At 34.5% G+C, this 25,391-nt stretch overlaps 7 protein-coding genes across 7 annotated transcripts; 3 read left to right on the top strand and 4 right to left on the bottom strand.

The window, feature by feature from the left end:
• Positions 1 to 281: 281 nt before the first annotated feature.
• Positions 282 to 3,868, bottom strand: PHYBLDRAFT_179796 (hypothetical protein). The gene is made up of 10 exons (XM_018438210.1): positions 3,637 to 3,868; positions 3,371 to 3,484; positions 2,949 to 2,967; positions 2,579 to 2,775; positions 2,384 to 2,440; positions 2,235 to 2,301; positions 2,053 to 2,136; positions 988 to 1,964; positions 576 to 848; positions 282 to 492 (listed from the first exon to the last, which is right to left on the bottom strand). The coding sequence occupies exons 1-10, from the start codon at positions 3,838 to 3,840 to the stop codon at positions 427 to 429; spliced, it is 2,058 nt and encodes a 685-aa protein (XP_018295320.1). The 5' UTR covers positions 3,841 to 3,868; the 3' UTR covers positions 282 to 426.
• Positions 3,869 to 5,230: 1,362 nt separating this feature from the next.
• PHYBLDRAFT_108349 (hypothetical protein) lies at positions 5,231 to 6,950 on the bottom strand (the record flags this gene model as incomplete). The annotated part of the gene is made up of 3 exons (XM_018428046.1): positions 5,231 to 5,321; positions 5,642 to 6,434; positions 6,608 to 6,950. Coding segments are annotated over 3 exons (1,227 nt in total), but the record flags the coding sequence as incomplete, so codon positions are not given.
• A 2,424-nt stretch (positions 6,951 to 9,374) lies between these two features.
• Positions 9,375 to 10,982, top strand: PHYBLDRAFT_164192 (hypothetical protein; the record flags this gene model as incomplete). Its single annotated transcript, XM_018434966.1, has 8 exons — positions 9,375 to 9,393; positions 9,501 to 9,523; positions 9,891 to 9,912; positions 9,985 to 10,070; positions 10,131 to 10,180; positions 10,224 to 10,356; positions 10,617 to 10,626; positions 10,882 to 10,982. 8 exons carry the CDS (start codon positions 9,375 to 9,377, stop codon positions 10,980 to 10,982), a joined length of 444 nt encoding a protein of 147 aa, XP_018295318.1.
• Positions 10,983 to 11,194: 212 nt separating this feature from the next.
• Positions 11,195 to 12,154, top strand: PHYBLDRAFT_60407 (hypothetical protein; the record flags this gene model as incomplete). The annotated part of the gene is made up of 4 exons (XM_018440637.1): positions 11,195 to 11,368; positions 11,578 to 11,673; positions 11,735 to 11,771; positions 12,078 to 12,154. 4 exons carry the CDS (start codon positions 11,195 to 11,197, stop codon positions 12,152 to 12,154), a joined length of 384 nt encoding a protein of 127 aa, XP_018295317.1.
• Positions 12,155 to 13,187: 1,033 nt separating this feature from the next.
• Positions 13,188 to 14,022, bottom strand: PHYBLDRAFT_12373 (hypothetical protein; the record flags this gene model as incomplete). Its single annotated transcript, XM_018428948.1, has 2 exons — positions 13,188 to 13,516; positions 13,611 to 14,022. Coding segments are annotated over 2 exons (741 nt in total), but the record flags the coding sequence as incomplete, so codon positions are not given.
• Positions 14,023 to 21,624: 7,602 nt separating this feature from the next.
• PHYBLDRAFT_108829 (hypothetical protein) lies at positions 21,625 to 22,665 on the top strand (the record flags this gene model as incomplete). Its single annotated transcript, XM_018428070.1, has 1 exon — positions 21,625 to 22,665. One exon carries the CDS (start codon positions 21,625 to 21,627, stop codon positions 22,663 to 22,665), a length of 1,041 nt encoding a protein of 346 aa, XP_018295315.1.
• Positions 22,666 to 23,412: 747 nt separating this feature from the next.
• On the bottom strand, positions 23,413 to 24,393 carry PHYBLDRAFT_17398 (hypothetical protein; the record flags this gene model as incomplete). Its single annotated transcript, XM_018437162.1, has 3 exons — positions 23,413 to 23,671; positions 23,956 to 24,088; positions 24,228 to 24,393. 3 exons carry the CDS (start codon positions 24,391 to 24,393, stop codon positions 23,413 to 23,415), a joined length of 558 nt encoding a protein of 185 aa, XP_018295314.1.
• Between the last annotated feature and the right edge of the window lie 998 nt (positions 24,394 to 25,391).

Here is a 25,391-nt window from a genome sequence, read left to right as displayed (position 1 = left end):
TAATTGATCTCATAAATGGGGAATATCACGGACCATGTCTTTTTTACTTTACTTTACTTTACTTTACTTTACTTTACTTTACTTTACTTTACATACTCTGTTTGGCACTGCGTAGTAAAATTCAGTCTCAAATTCACAGACTGGCTAATTGAGTTTCTTCAAGAACATCATGCCATAAAAATGTCTTTGATCAAAAAGAATATATATATAAAGGTCTATTAGAATGAGAGTAACTCCACGCCAATGAATTCAAAAATGCACTCAGCTACTCATATATATATACAAGAATTAAACCCCCAAACTTGTATTTGTATGAACCATTCAATATAAAGCAAATCAAGGGCAATTCTTTATAATAAATAACCTCTTTATTAGGTGCTTTTCTCTCTCACACACACACTTATATATATCTTTATAGATATCTTTCTAAAGCTTTGATGTCTTGCTAAACTCTATGTTATCATTCACATTTGTGATTTTCTTGACAGCATTCTAAAAGAAAAGAGAGAGAAAGAAAAATGGTATATATAGTAAGAAATAAGTCGAGTTTTATATATAATCAGCATGACACATACCTGAAACTTTTGTCTTCCTTCTTCTGTATTAATAGGGTTGTTCTGAACGGCAGCCCATAAAGCTTCATAAGCCCTTCCATTCTTGACTCCAAGGGCAGAGTTGAGCTCAAAATCGGTAAAGTCAAATGCATCAGTCAATCCAATTGCATTGGGAGCAATGTTAGCCAATGTAGCACGGTAGTGAGCTTGAATTGCCCCCAAGTCAGCAGGAGCAATTGTCAAGGTTGACAAAAATGTGGCAGTAGAAGTTTCACAAATAGTTGAGAGAGCATACTATAATAAAATAATAATATGATAGTCAATATTAGTAAAGTTTACAAGTCTGGCTTAATTACTTGATTAGTTAGTTAGCTAATTTATCATTTATCATTATAAGCATCAGTATTAAACATAATAAACCTATTTAAATTACCAAGTTTGTCAGTTGGCGGATAACATTGGCCAATGGAGCATACTCGGATGATGACTCAAGTAATGCAGACCGACTAATCATTTGTTTCAGCACAGCATATTCGGCATGTGCGAGACATATATTCCAGCACTCCATATTCACGTCCGACCAAGGGCGACCAGACTCGAGCTGTTTGGCCAGATCAACTGCAAGACGGGCAGCACGGCGACCAAACAGAGTTAGCAGAACATCGTGATTCAATACAGAGGCATCTGGACCACCAAACACAAATGGGTTGTCGGTTCCATCCAAAAGTGTTTCAAGGTACGAAACAGTCGGAGAGGGTACCTTGCCGTTCTTGATCACGCCTTGAAGCTGTTTGAGAATATAACGACCGACTTGCTGAGATAGGACATAGTTGTCGCCTTCGTATGTGTTGGCAGGAACAAAGATAGCAAATATATCAGCGATCCCACTGAATATCGAGTATCCATGTCCACCCAATGCCTTTCGACATTCTTCTATGCCGTCTGCACCACGGCGAGTACACCACACCTTGAGTGCACATGAGCTTACGTGCAGCTGAGGAAGATTTTCCGTCTCTCCTTTAGCCAGTCCATCCATCAGCTCTCCGTAATCTCTGGCAAGATCCTGACCAGTAACTATACAGCCATAGGCAAGTGACAGTAAGGGCAGCAGGCGGTGCTGGACTCCAGAGTAAGACATGACTTGAGTCTCGAGAGTAGCCTTGTTCCCAGAAGAAGGAGAAGCCGGCTGCCCACCAAACTGACGGCGGATAGTGCAGTATCGAATGGCAATAATGACTGCCTTTGCTAACTGCCATCCCCCACTTTTCACAATGTCAACTCTGATTCGTACCATACTTCCATAAGACAGCTTGTCGTGGATAGGTGGAATATAGAGGCCTTCTCTTGTGACATGCGAAAATCGCATAAGCATATTTTCACGAGGAATTCGAACGTTATCAAACATGGCATCTAATACATGAATAAATCAATAAGATAGATAGATATATAAATATTTGATTTTGATATATCTGTTTAGTTTTTATTTTGTTTTACTTACAGCCATTATCTACCGTAGCAAATCCACCATATGCCTTGGGACCAATGTCACCTACAGTGACACCTTTCATAGGCTTATGATCCTCTATAAAAAAAAGATGTGTAAGAAAAATAAATGATACGGAAAATGTTTTACACACACACACACATATATATATATATATATTTGGATTGAATACTCACCAATAGATCGGATAGGAACAATGAATAAATGTGGTCCACGAGACTTGCCTGCAAGAATGAGTTGTGCCTGCAGAGTAAATAAATAAGTATATAGCCTTTTAATAATAACAATAATCAGTGGTAAATAAATAAGACTTGCTGTTACTTACTTGAACTACAGCATGAGTGCATGCTACTCCAAGGCCACCAATAAGCCATTTGGCAGCCTACAAGAATATACAAAGGAAAGAAGTATACAATATATTTTGATTACAGGTATGGATAAACCAAGCACACACACACACACATAGAAATAAATAAATACATAAATACATAATTTTATTTTTACACAATTTTACACTTACGGTCAGGTCTGGGGTATTGATCACAAACTCGTCTGTGATACGATCAAATGTAGCGGTTGTTTTGAGAGCAAGCACATTTGATCCATGAGCAAGTTCGGTTTGAGCATAGCATCCCAAGACAGCGTGTCTTTTGACAGCTCCAATCCACTTCCTGCTCTGTTCTGGTGTTCCAATGGTGTTTATCACAGGAACAAACGCTTAATAAGAATGATAATGATGTTAGATATCGATCCCTTGTTTGCTTCTTTGTTTATAAGATTATATGTGTGTGTTTGGATGTGGATCAGAATGATCATCACAATAAAATTCTTCAAGAAATACGCTACTCCAAAACTGGACTTATATCCATAATTGGATGATAAAATATTACCTTGAAAATGCAAGGTAAGCTTTTATACAGCAGAAAAGAGGTTCATTAAAAGCCAAAAGGAAAAAAAAAAGTGAGGGAAAGCCTGATTAGTACAAATCTATATTACTGACAATTGTAATGGCAATTGTACTAATTAAGCATTTCAGTTTTAACTTTATCATTAAGGTTACTACTATTACTATTACTACTACTACTACTACTACTACTACTACTACTACTACTACTACTACTACTACTACTACTACTACTACTACTACTACTACTACTACTACTACTACTACTACTACTACTACTACTACTACTACTACTACTACTACTACTACTACTACTACTACTACTACTACTACTACTACTACTACTACTACTACTACTACTACTACTACTACTAGCATATATATATGTATAAACCTCAAGTTACTCACAGGATTTCCGGTACCAATTCTGTTTTGAAAGTCTTCACGATCCTCATCGTTCCAACCGTGTTCATTTGACAGCTCCAAAAGTCTCTTGGCTGCATTAGTAGACCTATAAAGTCTCTATATATACACACACAAGAAAATAAAAATATATTAAATAAAAGTTATAACATATAATCGACCTTGTTACTTTATTTGATTTGATTTGATTTGTTGTCACCAAAGAAAAAAGCTCAAGCTTAATATAATATATACATATATATTTAAATTACCTCGTCTCGACTCAAGAAAGTGTAGGTAGCTTGTTCAAAAAGTGGTTCTTTGAGAAGAATCCTTTGAAATTCGCGCTGCTTTTCTGTATTTTGTTTGCCTTGGTGAAGGTAGTATGTCATAAGTTCAACTGGAAAGGTGGTCTGACGACGCGCCTCTTCAATATCAAGAGCCATTTGGTCGAGTTCGCTGATTCCACTTGACATTTGATGAATGCTGAGGAGATTACAAGAGATGAAAGAAATGAACAAAAAGAATATCGATACGCAAGACGTGTGTATTTGTATTTGTATTTGTATTTGTGTTTGAGTTTGAGTTTGTGAGATATATATATAATATATTAGCTTTGGGAATCCATCACATGATGGAATACATTTTTTTTTCTCCAGGGTCTGTGTATCCTTCAAGTTTGGGGGCGTACCAAATAAGAATAAAATAAAATAGAAACAAGTGTAAAGGCTTGGTCAATCTTTTGAACATAGCTTATTAGTAAGAATAATATATAAAATATTCCCACTACATTTCAGCTCTTGTTCATTCGACTATTACTGCCATATTTTCTTAATACCTTGAAAATAAAGTGTTTAAATTTGCTTACAATATTCAATAAATGTTTAATATATTTTCTTACATTTTTTTTTAAAAAAAAATATTATAATTATACTACACTACACTACACTACACTGTAGCTCAATTTTCCCAATACTAATGAATATACAGATCAAATACTATAGTGGTAATAACACTGTGATTCACTGATACTCCTGGAGAGTATTTCTTTCTTAGAATAAAGCAAAAGTCCAGAGTTTTATGTCTAGCACTGAGAATTCATAACCAATGGATCTGTGTAAACATGTATTCATGCATACGTATGTACATATGTATGTACATACTTAAGTATAAAAGTATGCAATTATGCAATTATGCAAGTATTTATCCTTTCAATATCTAAATCAAATCAAAGAAGCCAAAAGTAATGACAGCAACGATAATAATAAATAAAACTCAAGTATAGGGATTCGAGTATTTTATTCTTTGGCTTTAGTAATTTTGTACACTTCTTCCTTTTCATTTTCTTTCATTTGTATGGATAAATGTGTGGGCAGCTTTAAGATATATATATATAACGCCCAAAACAAACCAAAGCGAAACAAAACAGAAAGAAAATACTATACGCCTTCCCCTGATTACCAAGACAGGTTTGTAGGTCTGGGATCAACAGAAGCTTTTGTTGCTGCTTTTGTTGTTGCTGCTTTGTTGTAAATAACAGGAGAGCAATACTTACTACTGTGCTTATACACATATACGCATTATCTTTATAATATCACAAAATATGTATAATATATATTTTGAATAGACTATATATAAAATAGAAGGGAAAAGGGGAGAATGGGAGAATATTCACTTGGGCTTTCTCTCTCTCTGGTCACAAAAATGTATACCAGATTATGCTTATATGTTGTATATATTTAAATTGAGCTTTGCTTTATGTGTGTAGTTATGCATTTAGTTTTGGAAAGAAAGACATGAAGAAAGGAAGGAAAGAAGACAGCCTTAAAAAGCTACACTGGACTATGGGTAATAAAAGAAGAATATTTACTGAGGGGCCACTTGCTTGTGATTTGCAGTCCACTGGTAATAATACAACAGTGCAATTGTAGGTTGTCCAACAACACAAAATGTGATCCTAAGTAAAGAAGAGTAAAGAAGGAGAAGAAGAAGATTAATAAAGGTTATTAGATCATAATACATATATAGTAGATATATATATATATGTATGTGTGTGTGTATTTCATTTAGATTTGAATTCCATGTGATTTAAATGCACGGACGCCCATTCAACTCTATCTAATCCAATCTGATCCAATATAATTCAATATAACCCAACACAGTTCAACACAATCTCCCCTTGTTTGTTTTTGGTTTGTTTGATAGTGAAGAGCACCATCACTACTCCATTACCACTATCACTGCCACTATCGCTATTGATCTAGTTTAAATACTTACCAGAACACCGTGTTACCCAAGGCACTATTCTTGCCGCGCCACTTCTCAAGAAGACGTGTGAACGAGATAAGAGGAATCTGCCCCAACATTCCGAGAAACGCATATCCATTGATAGAGTGTGTCGGTACACCGACCAGAAACTCATGTAAGATTGCCGAGACCAAAAAGACCAGCAATTGGCAGACGCTTGGTGGAAGACCACGGCGGACCATGGGAATGTAAAAGTGACGCTTGAAGAACAGATAGACAGGTCGATTCCACAATCTCCAGTAGGTCGCCAGATTACCCGAGTTCCACCAGGCCAGATAGAATGTGCGATCACCAAACCGCAGCACTTCACTGAGTGCATTGAGAAAGGCGTGGAATAGGGCGTAGAACATCAGGAGCCAGATCACAACAGCTGTCGTGGACAATTTGAGAACACGTTCGATAATCGTAACCAGGTTGCGCTCCTCGAGGGCCTGGAGCGAATTGGCCAACGTTGGTTTTGCGTACTGCTCGGCCAGGACATACATCATCACAAGACAGACTACCAATTCACCGACCCGTTTCAAAAAAAAAGTTGTTCTGAATGCTGGAGTGCGTGGGTAAGATGGCTGATAGCAAAGCGTGGGAGCAAAGAAGAAATACAAAAGGTTTCTTGAAGAGATGTTCTTTGGATAAGCCGCATCGGTATCGTAAAACTCGTCTGGCTTTCCTTCCACATAGGCCTCACGCAATTCTTGATTGACCAAAGCATATGAAGACAGCTTGAGAAATGTGATCAGACTAATAAAGAGAGCTGAAGAACCGGCTACAATAATAATAATAATAATAATAAAATGTTCAAATACACACGCGAGAATCGAAATGTCAGCATGTATTCCCACACACACACACGCAATTGTAACTAGTTTCATACTATTTATTTATATTTCTCTTCTAATAATAATAATATATATATATTTAAATAAACAATTCTCTTACCCATGGGATGATATATTCTTGTGTAGACGATAAAGGAGGTGAACATCAAAAGAAAGACCAGATGTGTAACATGTGTGGCTAGTGCTACTCGTTCAAGGGTTGCCAGCTTTTTGACAAACTCGGGGCGGGTTTCCTTTGTTTCCCTTGCCTTGGTAGCCAATTTGGCCATACTGTACTCAACCAGGAGAGAGATGGCCAGACTCATTGGGACACTCAACCAAGCCAAGAGAAAGTAACCGTAATCTTCGAGTGGAACATAACTGTGGGGTAGGCGAATGAGCAAACCATACTTCATCCAATTCTCAATGACCAGTCGAATGTTGCTTGCACCCAGCACAAGCACTTTATTTTTTTTTAAAATAATAATAATAAATTAATTAATTAATTGTTTACTTTTTTATATATTTTATTATATATTTAAAAAGAAAATAATGATCATATATATATATATATGTGTGTGTGTGTATGTGCCTATGTAGGGTTTATGTACTTACTGCCTAGTCTAATAAAACCACTGTAGTTCTCGGGAGGAGCTTCTTTGGAAAGTACAGATGCCTTTGTGATAGTGTGAATTGGTATAGTGTGTGCTTGGTCTGTAAAGACTGCCGACTGTTTCTTCTTCTTATCATCATGTTTTTCTTCGGTGATAGTCGAGACTCTTCTGCTTGTGATATGAAGGTCGCGTCTGTATTTTGTGTCTGATTGATCATCTTCACTATCTGTGACAACCTTTACAGGTCGTCGCTGGACGGTAGACATGATTTATATTATTCTTACTATTAAATAAAGAAAAAACTTGTTTTTTTTCTATTATTTTTGTTATAAAAAAAATTAAAAATTAAATGTAAAAGGTAAAAGAAGAAGAAGGAAAAGAAGGTGTCTATGTATCTATTGAATCCTTATTATAATAATAATTAGCAGTAGCAGTTGCAATAGTATCAGTTTTAGTGGTATTGGTAGTAATGGCTTTTTCTTTTCTTTCTTTTTTTGGATTTTGGAATGGAGGGTTTTTATATATATGGCTGGTTTGAATGATGTGATGTGATATGATTACAGATATATATATGTAGTCCGGGGACTGAATATCCAAAATTAAAACTTGATTTACCATGTGATTTCTTGTTCGTTGTCAAGTTTTTTTTTTTTTTTTTTTTTTTTTTTTTTTTTGGTTTGAACTTGTCAAGGTCAGGTATTGTAATTAACTGATAACCAAGTAATATTTGATCTGATTTGATCTGTTTTGATTCTGCTTTTGCTTTTGCTTTTGGTTTCATTTTTATTTGTCTTTAATGTTAATCAAGAAATCCTTGGCGTCCAGTTAGTGCCGTACACCAAGTACAGAAAAAAAGAAAAGATTAGCTGGTTAAGTTGATAGTTCACATCACCACCCATTTATTGGCGTGCGTATCGGACAACGATCCTAAGCACGTGGAAATTGATACGTAGCAACGAGAGAAAGAAATAAAGAGAGGCAAACATGTCTGTGTGTGGGTGCGTCTGTGTGTTTGCATTACGTGCACCCAAGACCAAAAATTCTTATCTACTAACACACACACATATATATATATGTTGTCATGGATACACTTTTAATAGAGTAATTGAAGAGTATTGTGTAAATAGAATACTTTATGTCTATTTATTTCATTTTATTGGCTATAGATCGCTTGCTGTATATTCTAAAGTAGGGATAGTAGTAGAAGATGGATATTAGACACCACTTCTTTTTCTCCTTATGGCACACTATATAAAAAGAAAAATGTTCTTTCTTCAAAAGTGTTTCAATTTTTGTGACATGGTGTAGGTGTGTGTGTACGAAATATAGGTTTTCCTTTATAATCACACTTTACAACTACACTTACACACAAATACACAAACACGTATAAAATATTTAGCCAAGATTATCTTGCACTTGTGTACGAATGAATTATGCTCTTTTAACTTTTAATAGATGATGTGTGTACAGAATATAGAATAATAACAATATAATCATTGGCTTGTAAATGTGTTGTGAATTGGAATTCTTTGTCACTTTTTTGAGCGTGCTTTTTTTTACGGGGCTCCTTACAAGATCACCATTTTCCTTGTTTTTACTACTGATATATTTATATATATATATATATTCATTGTTGATAGATATTTGTTTTGACAGATATAAAAATATTTGATTTATCAGAAATTGGTTTTTTTTAATTAAAAAATCACACTCAAAAACACACGCGCACAGCAATTGTGAAGAAGTGAATTAGTGTTTATGTATGTTAATGTGTGACCAAGTGTGATTGAGTGTGTAACTGGGTATGACTGAGAGTATGAAAGAGGAATTCAGAGAGAAAGAGATATTAAGCAGATAACAATAATGGCGAGGGTGAACGTGAAGAAAGTACTCCTCCACAATTAAAAGGAGCCATAGTTTGTGCGACAATGTTGTCTCGCATATAACCATGCCTTATACTCAATTATTCGCTTACCAAGTCACCAAGTCATTCACTAATCCCAGGTTCAAGGATGAATGGTATTTCAATGACCCCAAAAGGAATTATGTCTGTTATTGTCTTGTTTATATATATATATATACATTGTTATTATCATTTGAAGAGTTGCGATTATAAAGAGAGAATTGCACATGCAAATTTCTATAATTTCATTATTTCAAAAATGGAACGAGAAACCTGTATTTTTGATCCGCTCACTTTTACCTCTCCTCTTGAAGGATCCTTTCCTTCTTTTGTGTACACACTAACTAACCTATGCATACATACAGATACACATGTACAAACGCACAATGTGTAAGTATACCTTTAAAAGAGATAAAGAGAAACAAAAAGGCAGACTTATGTATTGCAAGCATAATCATCATCATCATCTATTTTACCCACATGTATAATGTATATAGTGTTTTGTGTGTGTATTAAGCATGTAAGATATAAAAATCAAATTGAGTCATGTATGTATGTAATGCACTGCAAATTCTTACGGATTTGATTTTTCAGCAAAAAAAAAAAAACGGAAACAGAAAGGGGGTAAAATTTATCTTTCTTTATCTTTTGTTGTTTCAATGCCTATTATGTGATGATAATGATGATGTAACCGATCGTGTCAACAGTGTTTATTGCCTTTATTGGCTTCCTTTGAAGTGCATATGATTTTTAAGACTAAAAGAAAAGGAAGAAATAATTACAACATTCATTTTCGACCCTCCTTCCCCTTACCTGTTCCCCTGCTTTCTGTAAAATGTATATGTAATATGTAATTTGAGTATATTATATACTGTAATGTACTGTAGTGTACTGCACTCTGTATTAGTAGTAAATAGTAGTAATGGTGATAATTGCTTGCTTGCTTGTAAAATAAAATAAAATTATATATACATATATAAGGGGCAAAAATACCTATAGGAAAGATCGGACCGGGATGGACCGATTCACACCAATTTTGCTCCACTCATCTATGCATAAATAGTACAGTAAGTTTAACCCAAAAAGCAAAAGCTAATAAAGCAAAAAATAATAATAATGATAATTAGAAAAGCGCGGCAGTAAATTATCCCCCAATTACATTTACAGCCCGGAAGAAGTTTAACCTTGGTTCCCGATAATATATTTAATTGTATTATAAGAGTGAATATATGTATATTTATATACTTTTTAACCACTGTTGATATTGCTATTGCTATTGCTATTGCTATTGCTATTGCTATTGATAGTGGCATTGATATTGGCATTGCTACTGCTATTGTTATTGCTTACAGTGTACTACTGTTACAACTGCTATTCCGCTCCATGTGGTTGAAATGAAGCTTATCCAATCAATTGAAAAGATTTCATATATATATAGAAATGGCCCTGAATTTATTCTATATCATCTCCGTCATACACAGACTTTTTTTTTTTTTAAAAAAAAAAAAAAAAACACTCTTTTCACGATCTATTTGTGTGAATGTGTAGGTGAGTGTTTTTAAAGGTTACTAAGTGGGGTATACCAGATAGTGTATATATATATATATATTTAGATATCTTTAAGTAAATGACCATAAAATATATAATCTTACTCAACAAATGAACCTAATTGTCAGTTTGTATTTTATATATGTATTTGTTTGTTTGATTTTTTGATTATTTTATTCGAGACTGATAGCGCATATCTCTATCTCTTGCTCACACTGACACTATCCTCCCACTCATTTACATCCAAGCTTGAAATTCAAATTTGCTAAAAAAAAAAAGATAAAACCTGTCACAATTACTTTGTGTGTGTGTGCATGTGCATGTGCACAGGTGTACAGGTGTACAGGTGTGTATGTGTATGGGCATGCGTATTTGTGTGTAATTCAAAAGCTTCTGGTGAAAACCTTACTCTAACTATAAATTCAAATTAAGTATATTTCTGTACAATTAATTAGTTTACAGGTTCTTTTTTTTCCCTAATAAAAAAATAAAATTACATTACATTACATTATATATGTACATATGATAGATAGATAGATAGATATATACAGTAGGACCAATGCCAGAGTGCCTTCATTTCCCACAAAAAATGAACAGTCACTTTTTTTTTCTAAAAAAAAAAAAGAAATGGTAGTATTAATTAATGGGGGTACTCAGCCAGGTTGATCGATCAAATTCTTGTGTGAATCTTGGCCAATGGTATCAATTTGTAGTTGAGGACACCAAAAGACAAAAGTACAAATTTCGTACAAAATTCATAGATTTTTATAGCATTTATAGAATAATCTTTGCACATTCTGATTTCTTCTTTGAACCTGTAGGCATCTAGACTCTCGAAGAAGTCAAGTGCTCTTTCCCTTTACTCAACACCTAGCAATACATTGTCAACCTTGTGTATGTATTTATTGGCTTTAAGTGTTTGTTTAAGCTCCTTCGCGGCAGCCATCTGCTCCAACTTTATATTAACTTCCTTTTTGATTACTTCTAAAATATCTTTAATAAGCTCGTCTGCACTTGCTGATAAAGACTCTACCAGTGTTTTTTTTTCACGATAAATTCCCTGATTTTATGCGATTTCTTCAAGGCATCAATTGCTTGTTGCTTTGTACTATATTTTGGCATGTAAGATGGAGAGAAAGAAGTATTATATAACTGTTGGCAATAAATTCTATGATTTATTAAGGAGAAAGATAAAAACAGTATCGTATTGCATATAAAAAGTAAGGATTAGGTTAATCAGAGAGCCGTACGTTTTTCGATCAAAATTTGATTGAAATTAGATCGAAATTTGATCTTTCAAAAAGACGATCAAATTTTGATCGTCGCTATTACAATTTTTATCCAATAATATCGCGTTTTTTATTCAAAATTTGATCGATCAATCTGGCTGAGTACCCTCTATGTACTTGGACTAATTTTGCACTCTTTTTAAAGAAAGGTATGGTGAGTCATAAATTAGTCTGATTGGCCAAGTTCAAGATGAGCTCGTTTTGCCCTTTTTTTAACCTTTTTTTTCGAATTTTTAGTCTGTCCACACCGAGTTTGTGCTGGACCTGCCGAATTCTTTCAGGTTCAGGAAAGTGTGATTGCCTGTATTTTGTAGTATATAAACTTATCGCCAATACTAGAGAGCGGTTTGCTAAATTGAATGTCGGATAGTAAATAAGTTAAAAGGGCATCTTCCCAAATCTAAGGTGGAATTCAATAGCCAATCGTAAAGTTTCGGAAGCCTTGACAGCACCCTGACTTCAAATACAAAAAATCAAAAAAATCAAAGAATCAGATAATAAGACCGACGATTTGAGAGATGGTATGATTATCACAAAGACCAAAAAAAAATTGTATATTATTATTATTATGACGGTTATTAAAGAGAAGTATTAATGGGTAATTAGTAAGTATTAGGTAGTAAGTAGTAAATAGATTAAAATAGAGTTAAAGAAGTAGAGTTTAAGAAGTAGATTAACAAGATTAACAACAAAATGTGGTGTGCTTTTCTCCTTAACAAACAAAAGAGAGAAATGTAAAGATAAATAGAATGAACAATTAAAGTGAAATCAATAAATAAAATGTAAGTAAAATAGAAGGTTGTAGAATGAGGAAGAATTAAGTTGTAGAGATGAAAAGTATAAAGTAAAAAGTACAAAAAATATTAAGAGGTATTATGTCCCTTATTTGGCGAAATAGTGCATAGGTGGGATGGATGACTGGGACACAGTAGGTGAAGAAGGTTCTGAACAGGTGGGTGTCGATGTACTTGAGCAGAGGGTTGGGACAGGTGACGCAAGACCATCATCCTTTTCATCTGTAGGTAAACCGTAATCAAGACGTCTGAGTCTAAGTGGAACTCTGTCTGTCACAGGTGTATCCAAGGGAAGTACAAAGATATCCTGGAGTTCACCATCCATGTCAATAACAGCCGACTTGAGAACTTGTTGCTGCTGATTATATTCTTCTTGTCTCTTCATCAATCTGGATTCTTCATCGTCCTGTCTCTTGAGTCTAAAGGCCTCCGAGTCTGCTGGATTACCCATATATTCAATACTGCGCACAAATGCACTCAGACTGAGTTTCTCGATACCATAGTAAGCCAACCGAGTCCGGGCATTGGGTTGGATGCTGGGCAGGTAAGGACGGGCAATACAGAACGCGATTAAGGCGTAAATTGAACCACCCACGAGATCGATCATGTAGTGATGAGTCAGGTACATCGTAGCCCACCACATCCACATGGTGTAGGCAATGCAGACAGGCCACAGCTTAGGGCAGAGATAGAACAAGAAAAGCATCTCGATAGTAGCGCAGCCAGAATGCAACGAAGGAAAGGCACCAAACACAAGAGGTGAATTTCCAAAGGTTGAGCCGTACAACTGGAGCCCAAGGATATCATCGATACGGGACAGGCCTCCTGCTTCACCCTTGATCGAATAATCAGCTGGAGATGATCCGTAGATGTTTTCGTACCCTGTAATTTTTTTTTTCAAAAAAAAATTATATATATAATACGTTAGTTTATGTACGACAAAGCACAAGAAATATAGAAGAAGAAGAAAACTTACAAGGTGACGCATTAGGAAAACAGAGTTGAGTCAGGACTCCAGCAAGATTCATGAATCCAAATGCACTTCCAAATACTTTGAGACAACTGGGAGGGCCAAAGACAAAGAGAAGAAGAGACAAGACAAAGGGAAATGCAAAGTGGATGACACCATAGGGCAACCAGGCAAGTAAGTCCAAGGTCCAGTGGGTATGCTTTGAGATGATTTCTGAAAGATTGGCTCCGTAAAGGATGCGTTCGAGGGTCGGTAAGATGTTGACAAAGATGTGTTTGGGGCGATAGTCAAGAGGGATGAATTGACAGGCATAAAAGGTGATCAGCCAGGTGAAGATTGGTAAGGCGGGCAGGACGAAGCGACGGACATATGGAATGGTGAGGGATGTCATGAAGAGGCAGGCGAGGATAATTCGGACAGCAAGAGGAGGCGCTTGAATGATGGCAATGTCGAGTGCTAGAATGGTAATTATCAAAGGATACCGCCAACTAGACCAGGTCCAGTGGCGTCTGATAGATTGCATGTAAAACACAAAGACATTAGTCAACTCTGGGAGTGTGACTTCTTGTGATGCGGCCTTCATCACAGTTATGTTTTATTTATACAAAAGGTGATAATAAATAAATTGAAGAAGTAGAAGAAGAGAAAGTCGGCAGTTTGATGATTGTGACTTTAGTAATGATGAAGGTATTAGTGGTAGTGATGGTAACGGTATCTATGGTGATATGATTATGATGATAATTGTAATGATGGTCTTCCTGAGGAGAAAAAGAAAAAAAAGAAAAAAAAGGTCGATACAATCGTGGGCTATATAAACATTTTTTTTAATTTTTTTTTTATAATCTTTAATTTCAAAAAAGGGAACTCAAAAAAGAAGGTGCAGAAGTCGGAGACATTTGTTCTAAACTCATATACTAAAAAAGAAAAAGAAAAAGGAAAGAATCTGAAATACAACAAATAGGTATAACAGTACCAAACCCATAGTAGATTTGTGTGCCTTTCTGTGTCTGTGTCTGTGTCTGTTTTGGTTTTTGGTTTTTGGTTTTCTTTTTTGGTGCCTCTAGTTTTTCTTTGTGGAGTATATTTATGTGTATTGTGTGCACAAATCAAATAACCAAATAAAAATGAAGACAATGTTATGTGTATATACGACATAAATAATCATATGGGAGTCATAAATCACATACAAATTAGAATACAAAAGTGATAAAATATCCTCCGTCAAAGGTGTACGGTCGTCATCCGGCGCGGTGTTTACCCAGGTACATCTTTAACCGAAAGCCGAAAGTACAAAGGTATCACGCGACTTGTAATGTAATGTCCTTTAGTTGGGCTGGACCTTTTATATATATATATATTTTATCTAACCAAGCTGAGCATATAGTTTTCCTTTTTTTTTTTTAGATAAATGTAAAATAATCGGCAGCAATAATGACAACGGCTAAAAAAGACGCGTTTATGATACAACATTGACCACATATGTATCATTAGCATTTTGTATCTTTTTATTTTATTTTTAAGCTTTCTAGTCGTTGCCATGATTACATATTATACTTTTAAACAGTATAACATATACCGCATACCATACAAAATACAAAATACACTACAGGAACACAGGTACAAAGATTCCATAAACTTGAAACCGCGAGTTCAGTCTTAACAGATATATATATATATAAATATATTTGATTGCTTTCTTGGTATATTCTTTCTTACCTTTCTTATATTTTGCTTAGCTTTTTCTTGGATTTTGCTTGGCCTCGTAGTATTAAGGAGATTAACTATTATTATCATTCTTAAAATAACAACAGCCAAGAATAAGAATAGAAATGTAAATGTGAATGCCCAGGGATTTTGACAAAAAGAAAAAAGAAAAACTACTAATTTTAATAATGATAATGATAATGATAATGATGAATTTAAACTTTTTCTTAACTTGACTAATTACCCTTCAAAACCCACGCCTTTTGAATCAAATCTTACTATTCTTATCATTCCAGTCATGTTGTTGTTGATGTACCTCTTGTTGATGATGTTACAATCATAACTACAATATGTATATCCTTCGTTATAAAAAGCAAAATATATCAAAAAAAAATACTTTTGAATTGTTTATACATATACAAAAGGCGTTTATTTTTGCACATGTATACATACAACTTGTTTGTTATCTGTTTCTAATATATATAAATAAAATAAAGGGTTCTTTATGTGTGATAGCTTGTGTTTCACAATCTGTTATATATATATATATATATATTGTAACTGCGTACCTGAATAGCATTTCCGTTGCACTCTATCTATGAAACAAATCTGAGAGAGAAACATAAAAGAATAAAATATAAAAAAAATACCCTATTTTACTTTTTTTTATTACAATTTAATGCCACGGAGAACCTTTTACATTCAACAGCAAACCTCACTCAAAAAAAAAGTCAAATAGTGAATTTACATGTACATGTGTATTTTTATATATAAGAATTTTAATTTCCTGTGAATTATCTTTTTTTTTTGATTTATTGATGTATTTATCCTGTGGCCTGTGGTGCAACCCCATACCAGACGTGTGTTGTACTTCTACACTCAGCCAAGAATCTCAAAGGTTACTTTAGACACAAAATCACACGGAAAAATAAACCATAAATACAAACAAACAAATAGCTAACTAAAAAACTAAATAGACAAATCGACATATATAAATATTTGTAGAGCTAATAAGATAATAAGATAATAATAAGTAGTTGCTATATATGTACATCTACGTATATATACATACATATATACACACATACATACATAAATATACGTGTAAATGTTGTGTATCTGTATGTGTAGATATTTAATGGGTATAATCTTCTCTTTTGTTAGTGCTTAATATAATTATATATAAGCTTATATGTAAGGCGTTACATACAGCTAGCCTTAATATCAATGACAATACCAAGTGAAAAAAAAATGATATAAAAAAATCAAGTCGGGGAACGTAAGAAATTATACACTGCAAAAAAATCAATAAAATCGATAAAAACTCAACCTCCACTTCTCCCTCCTTCTTCCATTTCCCCTTCTTCGCACCCCGAACCAAATCTCAATTAGACTTTGTTCAAGGGGACTCCAATTAACTCTTATATATATACTTTTTTATGTATTAATTATATTTTTATCATTATCCTTTTTGTACATAAATATACATATTTAAATACGGGCCTAATATTCTCCCAAAATTACATATGTATATTGAATTAAACTTTTATTTTTTTGGAATATTCAATAAAATAATAATAAAATAAAAATTTTCATTGAGAAAGAAATGTTTAAAGAGGAATTTGGAGTAACCACACGTGGGTTGAACCCATAAATAATCATTTCTGTGATGCCAGAATAAAAATCCCTTTTCTCCCTCTTTCTTTATCATATATATATGTTATATTGTATATTTTACTTTCAAAGACCGGAAACTGGGTAATCAGAAAAAAAAATAGAAAAAAAAAAGGTTGGTGATAATTATTATTTAGACTTCCAGAAAATACAAATAAATAGATCAAATATCAATTAAAAAAAATTATCACATTATTATAATTAGTTTATTTGTTGACATGACAACAGTTGTCATGGGGATAAAAAAGAAAGAAAGAAAAGTCTAAATAGATTTTAAGTCATTCTGTTTAGATAAAATAAGAGTGGAATAGAGAGAGAGATTTGTAAAAAAATAAAAGTAATGAAAATTATGCTTTTTACTTTTTCACATATTTTGTTTGAATTTTTGAATTTGTTTGAATTTTTTTTATATATTGAAAATATGAACATTTTTGATTGCTTTTTTGTTTTTAAGGAATATGAGTAACGCTCTTGTCTTTGCGCTGTTGCTTGAACACCTGGCGCTGTCGAACCTCTTCGCTCTTGAATGCTTGTTGTGTAGACTTCTTTTCTTCTCGTCGGTTCTATATCATAGATTTTTTGTTAAATTTGGTATCAATGTTTTTGCTTTACTTTATTGCATTGCATTGCATTGCATTATTTTCATATATACACATATATTTACCTTTTTAGCATCTTTGACAGCTTGCTTTCTTGCTTTTTTATCTTCCTTTGACTCTTCTTTTGATCGTCGTGCACCCAGATTCAAACGCTCTTCCTCTTCCTCTTCTTCCTCCTCCTCCTCTTCGTCATCATCTTCGTTATCTTCATCAGCTGTTGCTGACTTCTCTTTCCTCCGCTGCTTCTTTTCTATTTCTACCAGAACAGGCATGCCGGTCTTGGGATCGATTGTGATCTTCTTTCTGGGTCCTCGGTCAGAAATCAATTGTGGGTGGTTCTCAAGGTTTGAGTAAGTAGAGAGTACACTCTGGCAATCCCACGCAGCTCTTTCACGCTGGATAGGACGAGCCCACAAGTTCTCTCCTGCGGTGTCCTTTTTAGGCTCTCTAATCTTAGTAGCGGCAGCGGCAGCAGCCTCGGCCGCTGTGTTTTCATCATGCTCTGACAGATGGGTCGCAGTCAGGGTTTTTCGAATGTTGGTCAATTGTTCAGAAGTATCGCCCTCCAACTTAAACTGCATTTTTCTGCCAACAATCTCGTACTTGTCCAAAAAGTCATCCAGAATGTCATCAAAATCAGCTCTTTCGACAGCAAACTCATCGTAAGGATCTCCATCTTCTCCTGAATCATTGTTGTATTCTTCTTCAATCTTCAATTATACCCAAAATCAAAGTAAAGTGAGATAAATGTAATTAGCACATGTTAGGAACATCTTACTCAATTATATATATATATGTTACCTTTTCAAATCTGTCATCCAACAATCGAAGCTGAGTGTTACGGTGCATAGCAGAAGAGGACATGGAAAAACCAGTGCCGACTGTTTGTCTGTCGTGATGATCATCATCGTCATCCTCATTATCAGAGTCATGACGGTTTTGGTTTTTCTTGAAGCTATTGATTGACGCACAACAGTTAATATGTGTACCATTTAAACTATCCTTACTCCTACTCTATTCTTTTTTCTTTTTTAAAAAATGTACAATTTCGATCAACTTACTTTCTGAAAGCAGCCTGCCAGTCATAAGTACCAGTATTATCAAATACTTCTTCAATTTCTTCTCCTCCTCTATGTATTCCTCCTTCTTCGTCACTATCGTCTTCCCACTCTTCTTCCTCTTCGTCTTCAGGTTCATACACCTCTCCTTCGGCATTCAGATTGTCAAAGAAATCTTCCGTCAGATCGTCCTCTACATATTCTTCATCCTCCAAGGCTTCCAAAACTTCACGGAGACGAGGATCCATATCAGGCTGAAGACCTCCATTGAGACCAGTGTCTCGGTTGATTCCGGAGATCTCGACATCCGAAGGAAGTACACCAGCAGGTAAGTCAATGAGTTCTCTGTTCTTTGAACTTTGGTCGTCACGGAGCTGCAACAACCCACCGCTTGGCTTGGCCTTTGCTTTCTTTCCGGGTGCTTCGACAAACACAGCCTCGGCATCGCTACCGATCGTTCTAAGATGCTGCATGTAATCGTATTCGGCATCGTCGAAATAGATTCCGTGAAGAGCGGCCTGTCCAACTCGTCTATTATTTATTTAAAGGAAGTAAAAGAAAAGAAAAATATTATTGTTATTATTATTAGTAAATTATTTTGGTTCAAATGTAGAATGGTACACCAAAAGATTAGATTTCTTTTCTTAAAAAAAAAAAGGGTGAACTTACTGATCAATCTCATCCTGAGTAAGTTTTGTAGGTCTTTGGTTGACAGCTGCCAATTCTTCCTTGGTTTTATACTATAATTTCAGGAACTTGAAAGGTTAATGTATTTGTAATCGATCGATCGATTGTAAACGTCATTGTTGTTGTTTATTTTGTTTTCTTTTTTGTTTGTTTGTTACTGTTTCTTACTTTTTTAATGTTGCTGGGAATTACTTCCTGAAGAACTAGTTCAGGTGCGTCTGCATCGTTGATAAGAGGATCTCGTTGGGATCTATGAACAACATGGAAATGCTTTGCTGACTTTCGATCAATAAATGTCTTTTTGCCCATAGTTGTAAAAGAGAGAAGATATGTATGTCACAAATAAGTTTGTAGGATATATATATATAAAAATATATAATATATAATTTTAAAGAGTGGAGTAAAAAAAAAGTGTCAAGTGGAGTTTGTAAAAAAACAAAAAAAAAAGATAAAGATTTACATAGTGAAATTCATATATAGTGCGAGTAAGAGAAAGAACAAGAGAATATGTGTGGCTTGTTTCTCGAGAAATTCACTTTACACATTATGATTGGCCTAAAGTTTATGTAACGCAGTTATTTCCTAATTCGATTTTAATTATTATTTTTTTATTATTTTTTAAAGTGCTACTTACTGCACCAATCTATGTCTACCAGCGCAAACACACCATCACTACTACCACTACTACTAATAATATTGCTACTAATATGATGATAATGCTACTACCGATATTAACTTTAATATAAAATCTATTACAATCATTATCAATAACACCCATCAATTTTTACTCAATTTTTACTCAACTTTCACTCAATTTTTACCAGCCCAACACAACCATTTTTTTTTAAACTTTTTTTTTGTACTTCCATTATTCTTTTCTTTTCCCCCTTTAATCCCCTCTCTCTCTCCCCCTCTCTCTCCCTCCCTTTCTTTTTTTGGTCTTTTATTCCAAGTAAAATTATAACACCATGACCGATTCTCCTACAACTCCTACCTTTGTTCTTCCTCAGGGCATCAAGAAGCCTAATGATGAGGCCTACAAGAAGCAGTTGGAAGAACTTAATACAAAGATTGACAAGCTCAAGCTCCAGTCTGTAAGTAACTTCATCATCTGAACATTCATTTTATCAAACAAACCTTTCTTTTTACCTTCTCCCCTCTCCACACAATAATGATAATAATATAAAAGTAAAAACAAAATAAAACAAAATATAATAGAATAGAATGAAGAAGAATATATAGAGTTTTATTCATACAAAACGCGTTATTTTCTCGTACATTTTGGTTATATACTTTATTTTAAACTTATTACAATGTGTAAAAAATACCAATATAATGATGATGATGAGAAAGATGATTATAATGATGCTAATGATGATGATGATGATGATGATGATGATGATAATACACATTATTTCTAACCATTAAAACTTAAATATACTTATATTTTACTTTATTTGACTTACATGTATGTATGTGTGTGTGTGTGTATGTTTATGTATATATAGGAGGCCGTCAAGGAAAAGATTAACAAGCTCCCCGGAAAGTCCGATAACACTCGCAAGGACGAGCTCAAGGCCCAGCTTAACGACCTTCGCGAAAAGCAGGCCGAAATCAAGCTCGGTAGACAGGCTGTCTATGAGCAGCTTGATGCTATCCAGGAATCTATTAGAAAGAAGGTACTTTATTTTTGTGTGTATATATGGGTTTGGGTTTGAGTTTGAGTTTGAGTTTGTTTTTGTTTTGTTTTTGGAGTTGCCCTGAGATTTCAAGAATTATATTATATTATTGTTTAAAAAAATGGAATCCCTGGTCATTTATTTATTTGTTTGTTTATTTATTGATTAATGTGTGTGTGTGCGTAGGTCAATACCATTAAGGCCTTCCAGAGCAAGGTTCCTTACAAGAGCACCACCGAGTTAGATGAGCGTATTAGGTAAAATAATCGTGTTAAAGACTTTGTAGCGCATTTTAGGAAAAAAAATCTATACGGAAAGGTAGAGAGATCGAGTGATATGATATGATCCTAATAATCTACACAAAAATATTTAAAGTGAGCTTGAGACCAAGATCGAGAGTGGTGTTAGACTTGTTGAGGAAAAGAAGGTAAGAACTTGACAACTTTTTAATTTTATATATCTATTATTCCAATGGAAAAGGAAGTAGTAATATGAGAAAGGAATACAATAAATGACATGGGCATAGGCACGGTGAAATAAAAGTCCAAATAAGTGAAATGCGCCAAGATTGGAAACTAAATGTAATATATTTTCTTTATGTTTCGCTTATTTGGTTTAGATGCTCCAAGAGATCTCTTTGTTGAAGCGTAGCAGACAGCAGGTTGAAGATCTTGATGAGCAGCAGGCTGCTATCGACCGCGAGAAGACCATCCACGCCGAGATCAAGAAGAACATTGATGACGGTGATGCCAAGAAGTACAGTGAGCAGTTTGAGACCCTCAACGCTGAGTACAAGCAGCTCAATGAGGAAGGATTCAAGTCACGTGAGGCCCGTAACAAGCTCTTTGATGAGCGCACCCGCCTCAGAGGTCTTTTGGACGAGGAGTTCAACGCCCTGCGCACCTTGCGCGACGATCACCGCAAGGCCAATGACGAGTACTACAATTTCATCCGCCAGTTGCGTGAGCACAAGCGTGAGCAGGAGCGTCTGCGCAAGCTCCAGGCCGAGGCCGAACAGCGCAAGGAAGTTGCCGAGCAGGAGCTTGAGCTGGCTTCCATGCCTGCATTTGCCCACGAAATTGCTCTGTGCGAGAACTTGGCCAAATACCTTGGTGGATTTGTCAACAACGGCCCCATTGCTGCCTCTGCTGCCGCTGCCGCACCTGTCAATGCTCCCGAGGGTATGGTTTTGCTCAAGAAGACCGATCTTGAGGAGACTTACTTTATGGGTGGTGGAAAGAAGAACAAGAACAACAAGAACAAGAGCAACGGTAACAGCCCTACTGGTGCTGCTGGTGCTGATAAGGCTTCTGTTCTTCCTAAGAAGTCTGACGCACTCAAGTTGCCCTTGTCTACACTCGAGGACTTTTTCCTTGTCAAGGTTACCGTGCCAACCAAGATTACAGAGGTAGCTGTCACCCTTGAGAAGCTCAAGGAGCGAAGAGAGTACTACTTGTCTGAACAGCCCAAGGTGACCGAAAGCAACAAGCAAAAGGCTATTGCCAAGATCGCAGCAATGGAGAAGGAAGAAGAGGAAAAGAAGGCTGCTGAGGAAGCTGAGAAGGAGGCCGAGAAGGAGGCCAAGAAGGAAGAGGCTGCTAAGAAGGCTGAAGCCAAGAAGGAAGAAGTCAAGGAAGAAGAGCCAAAGTCTGAGGAATAAAGAAAACCCACACACTAAAAAAAAACAAAAACAAAGAACAGCTTTTCTTTACTTTACTTTATCTTCTTTATTATTATTCTTTTTGTATTCTTTTTGCTTTTCTACTCTTATTTCTTCTTCTTTATATACATTCCCATGCATAGACAATAATACAAAAAGGTGCAAGGCATATATACACATACACACATACAAAAATTATAAAAATTATAAAAAAAAAGAGCACATATGTATATATACATATATCTCTTTACTATCTCTATTTAATCATTATTATGCACTATTGAAGTAAACTTGAAAATGCATGCTTTGATTTGCTTTGTTTGATTGGTTGGTTTGTTCTTTATTTGTTTGTTATTAAGTGAGTGAGTATATACAGGTGTGTAAATAAGTAAAGAAGTAAATAAATAAATATATGTATGTGTATGTATGTATGTATGTATGTATGTATATGTACATGTGTGTAATCATATATGTATATGTAAGTTATGTATCTATCTACATATAACTATATATAACTATATGTAACTTTTCCTTTCTTTCCTTTTAATCCCAGTGAAAATAATAGTAATTAAAGACCCTCGCTTTCTTCCTTTTTGAATCTTAACCTGGTTATAGGGTTCCTTCTTGTGGGCGTGGTTACAAATTCAGTGTAGTTGTTAGCTCTCAATAGACATGTCTTGTTGCAATTTAAAATAAGGTCTCTGTACATGATGTGCAATGAATGTGTTGGTGTCTGGTGAAAAAGAGTCAATGGGTGGTACAGCCATAATAATTCTGAATTTGGTTTTGGTTTTGATTTTGATTCTGATTCTGAGACATAACCTCTCTTGAGAGTACATATGCATCTTTGCACTCCATCGAAGGATAGTAATTCTTTGCTGTCATGATCAGTCGAAACCCATGCTTTAGATAGAAGTCAATGGCGACACTGTTGCATGTCTGGACATGTAAATAGACCGAAGTTATTTTTGGGTTATTTAGTCTAGCTGCTTCTCCCAAGATGTGGCTGATCAGCAAATGACCTACAAAAATTCAATAGAAACAACAATTCATCTACAGCATAATAATAACAGTGTTTTTTTTTGTTTGTTTGATAAAATAATAGATATACATAATTCTATTGATGTAATTCATTCATCACCACAGTCACCATGACTACACTACCACCCCAGCTAATACAATCATTCGCATCTGCATTATTTTCTTTGCATAGATTTGTATATATAACTTTTCTCTCTCCCTCTAATATTATATATATATATATTATAATTCTTCTATATTTTCTTGGACGTACCCAAACCCAGCCTTTGGAAAGCCTTGAGAACACCAAGTGTTTGTATGTAGACTGAGGATAAAGATGGGTCCAATGGGTTTTCTTGTATCCGGCAGCAAACGCTTCCCACACAGACCTTATTGAACATAACTATAATATATATAAAGAGAGAGAGAGAGAGAGAAAAAATAAAAATAATGATTGTTGAATTACCATCATTCCAAATTACTATTACTCATTCATTCATTCGTTTAAATCTTTTTGTTTCTTTGTTTGTTTTCTTATTTACCCATTTGTGCAAAAGGACCAGCCTTTAACACTAGATCATAAAACTTCGTATTGTATACTATTGGAAATATCTTGACATGAAGCCTGACAAGTTGGTCAATGTTGCGTTCGGTAACGTTTGCAAGTGAAATTGAACGTGGTAGAGCTTGAACTTGGAATGAAGACATTTATTAAGAGTTTTTCTTTTCTTTTTCTTGTTGGGTTGTGTTTGTATGAATATGAATATATAAGAGAATATATAAGAAAAAATATATATATAGGTGAAAGAAATCTCGAGAATTGAAAACTGAAAACCAGCAAATTTAAGGTAAGTCGGAGTTTGCGAGTCACCCGCATTTTCTCTCATTCGGTTTTTCTTTTATATATATATATTTATAAAATATAAGCATTGGCCAATTTCATTGCCAGTATTTGTAAATCAGATTTTGACTTCCTTTTATTCGCTCTCTTTTAATCCAACCAAATGAAACAAAATAGAATACATATAAATAAATGATCTTTTACTGTCATCATTCTTTCAAGTTACTTGTCTCTGTTTGTTTAGCCTACTGATGGCTTTATTTTAATGCAGATCTTTATATGAGACGTATATATATATATATACAATACACTCAAACATATTCCAATAAAAGGACAATGTTAGTTGTACGTACTGATGATAATACCATTAGTGTCAGTAGTAATGACAGCACTAGTGAAACAGAAGATTGAACAGCCTCTCTTTCTCTTTCACACACAAGCACAAAATGTATCTCTCTCCCTTGTTTTTAATATATATATATATAATTCTATTGTTATATAGTATACTTTTTGCTTCTATAATATTACACCTTTATAAAGAGGCTTAATGTTCAATATTAGTAATTTGCGGAATAGGATAATTATATACGAGAGTTTTCACAAAATATTATTCAAGTCCTCTTCTTCCTTATTTTAAAATAAATAAATACATAAATAATAATTGGTACTACAAGAAATAAGGTGGTTCGTGCTGAGAAAGAAAAAAAAAAAAGAACAAATCTATAAGAAAAACAGACCACCAAATTCGATTCTCAAAGTAAGGTTCAATTGCTTTTATTTCCTTCTTATTATTTTTATAAAGAAGTACTCTTTAAAGCTTTGATTGGAAACTCTTATTTAGATAGAGATATATATATTACTGTTA

Source organism: Phycomyces blakesleeanus (genome assembly GCF_001638985.1).
Source record: "Phycomyces blakesleeanus NRRL 1555(-) unplaced genomic scaffold PHYBLscaffold_4, whole genome shotgun sequence".
Lineage (NCBI taxonomy): Eukaryota > Fungi > Mucoromycota > Mucoromycetes > Mucorales > Phycomycetaceae > Phycomyces > Phycomyces blakesleeanus.
The sequence above is the reverse complement of the archived record's forward strand: the minus strand, read 5'-3'. Positions and strand labels throughout refer to the sequence as shown.

What these genes read in the sequence shown, in the direction of transcription:
- PHYBLDRAFT_179796 (XM_018438210.1), bottom strand. Translation starts at nt 3,840, where the DNA reads ATGTCAAGTGGAATCAGCGAACTCGACCAAATGGCTCTTGATATTGAA. An exon ending in CTTTCTTGAGTCGAGACGAG is followed by an intron (nt 3,485 to 3,636) that starts GTAATTTAAATA and finishes GTGTATATATAG; the next exon opens with AGACTTTATAGGTCTACTAA. An exon ending in AAGGAAGACAAAAGTTTCAG is followed by an intron (nt 493 to 575) that starts GTATGTGTCATG and finishes CTTTTCTTTTAG; the next exon opens with AATGCTGTCAAGAAAATCAC.